The 1,723-nt window shown below is 35.2% G+C and overlaps 1 protein-coding gene across 1 annotated transcript; it reads left to right on the top strand.

Moving 5' to 3' along the window:
• Positions 1-521: 521 nt before the first annotated feature.
• LOC107855341 (transcription termination factor MTEF1, chloroplastic) lies at positions 522-1,620 on the top strand. Its single transcript, XM_047403941.1, has one exon. The coding sequence runs from the start codon at positions 572-574 to the stop codon at positions 1,511-1,513; it is 942 nt and encodes a 313-aa protein (XP_047259897.1). The 5' UTR covers positions 522-571; the 3' UTR covers positions 1,514-1,620.
• The last annotated feature ends 103 nt before the right edge of the window (positions 1,621-1,723 follow it).

The following is a 1,723-nucleotide window of genomic DNA, read 5'->3' as shown; positions in this document are numbered from 1 at the left end:
CTACAATTCCTTCGTCGCGTTCATGAAGCACTCGCCTTCCAAATTTATCCGATGATGGCAATGTCCCCGTGGTCGCAAAGAATGATTGACCTGATCAGATTGATTTGCCTTAGTCCTTGTTGTCGCACCCTTCACCCCTGTTCCAAGGTGCCTAATCCCCTTGAACTTTCGATACCGATGCCCTCGCGATTGCTAAGAAGACACCAACATTAGAAAATCCCCAAAAGGATAAGTTATATTTGTCCAAAAGGCAAAACTCATGGTGCATCATGTCAAATGATATGGTGCAGTGGATAAGACTCCTTTTCTTAATCAAAAATCTTAAATTCGAACCTTATACAGGGTGAATTCAAATTAATGAATTCAAATTAATAAGGCTTCAATAAAAAACAAGAAGTCTAATTTACAATATGCTTATCCAATCCAATCTACACAATCAAGTCCTAGCCAATACATTGAAAGCAAAGTGCCATGTGGCCTTATAAAGATCACAAAAGAGAAAGTGCAATCCATTTATCATAAGAGACTATACTACAACCTGCAAAACACCATCACCAACAAACAAACAAACATGTCAAGTACTGTAACAACATCATCTTTTCATTCTTCTCTATGCTTCTCTATTAAAAAATCACCATTACCATCATCATCATCATCATGTTCAGATCATCAACAAATAAGTCTGTTATCAACAACAAAACCAAAATCCATTCTCCAAAATAACCCTCTTTACCAACCAACTCACAAGAACATCTCATTACAATTCAAAGAAAAAATCTTATGCTTAGAAATACTTGGTGTTGATTCAGGTAAAGCACTCTCTCAAAACCCTAACCTTCACAACGCCCCATTACGCGCTATCGATTCCATCATCACTTTCCTTCAATCCAAAGGACTTTACCAGAAAGACTTTGCTAGAATCTTTGGAATGTGTCCAGCAATTCTAACTTCAGATATTAAAACCGAACTCAATCCTGTCTTCAATTTCCTCACATTCGACCTTAGAGTCCCCGAACACAACCTTCGTAAGGTCATAAACAAATGTCCAAGACTACTAGTTTGCAGTGTGAAAGATCAGCTTAAACCAACTCTTTTTTATCTGCAAAGACTTGGCTTCAGAGATTTACATCATTTAGCTTATCAAGATCCAATATTACTCGTTTCAAGCGTCGAAAATACGTTAATACCTAAGCTACATTACTTAGCAAGTCTTGGATTTTCAACAAATGAAGCTGTCCAAATGACTTTGAGGTGTCCAGGACTATTCACATTCAGCATAAAGAACAATTTCATCCCTAAATTCGACTACTTTTCGCAACAAATGAAAGGTACATTGGATGAATTGAAAGAGTTTCCTCAATACTTTGCATTTAGTTTGGATAAAAGAATAAAGCCAAGGCACATTCAACTTGTAGAAAATCAAGTTTCAATGCCCTTGTCATTAATGCTAAAGACTACTGATGAAGAGTTCAACCAGTTGATAACAAAAGAAAGAAATAAATTGTCAATATAAGTAAATCTTTTTTTTTTATTTGTAAATTAATCCTTTGCTTTGTTAGTAATTTTCTAACTGATGAAGTGACTATATAAAGCTAATACATGTATTATTTTTTCGATGCCTTTCATGATCACAACTTGCGATATATGTGGAAGCCCATTATATGATTCATGATTTGATCAAGTGAGAAGGTGTAACGATTATTGAATGAATGTTATTTTTTCT

Source organism: Capsicum annuum, unplaced genomic scaffold, assembly GCF_002878395.1.
Source record: "Capsicum annuum cultivar UCD-10X-F1 unplaced genomic scaffold, UCD10Xv1.1 ctg50076, whole genome shotgun sequence".
Classification (NCBI taxonomy): Eukaryota; Viridiplantae; Streptophyta; class Magnoliopsida; order Solanales; family Solanaceae; genus Capsicum; species Capsicum annuum.
Note: the sequence above shows the minus strand (reverse complement) of the source record. Positions and strands in the feature narration are given on the sequence as shown.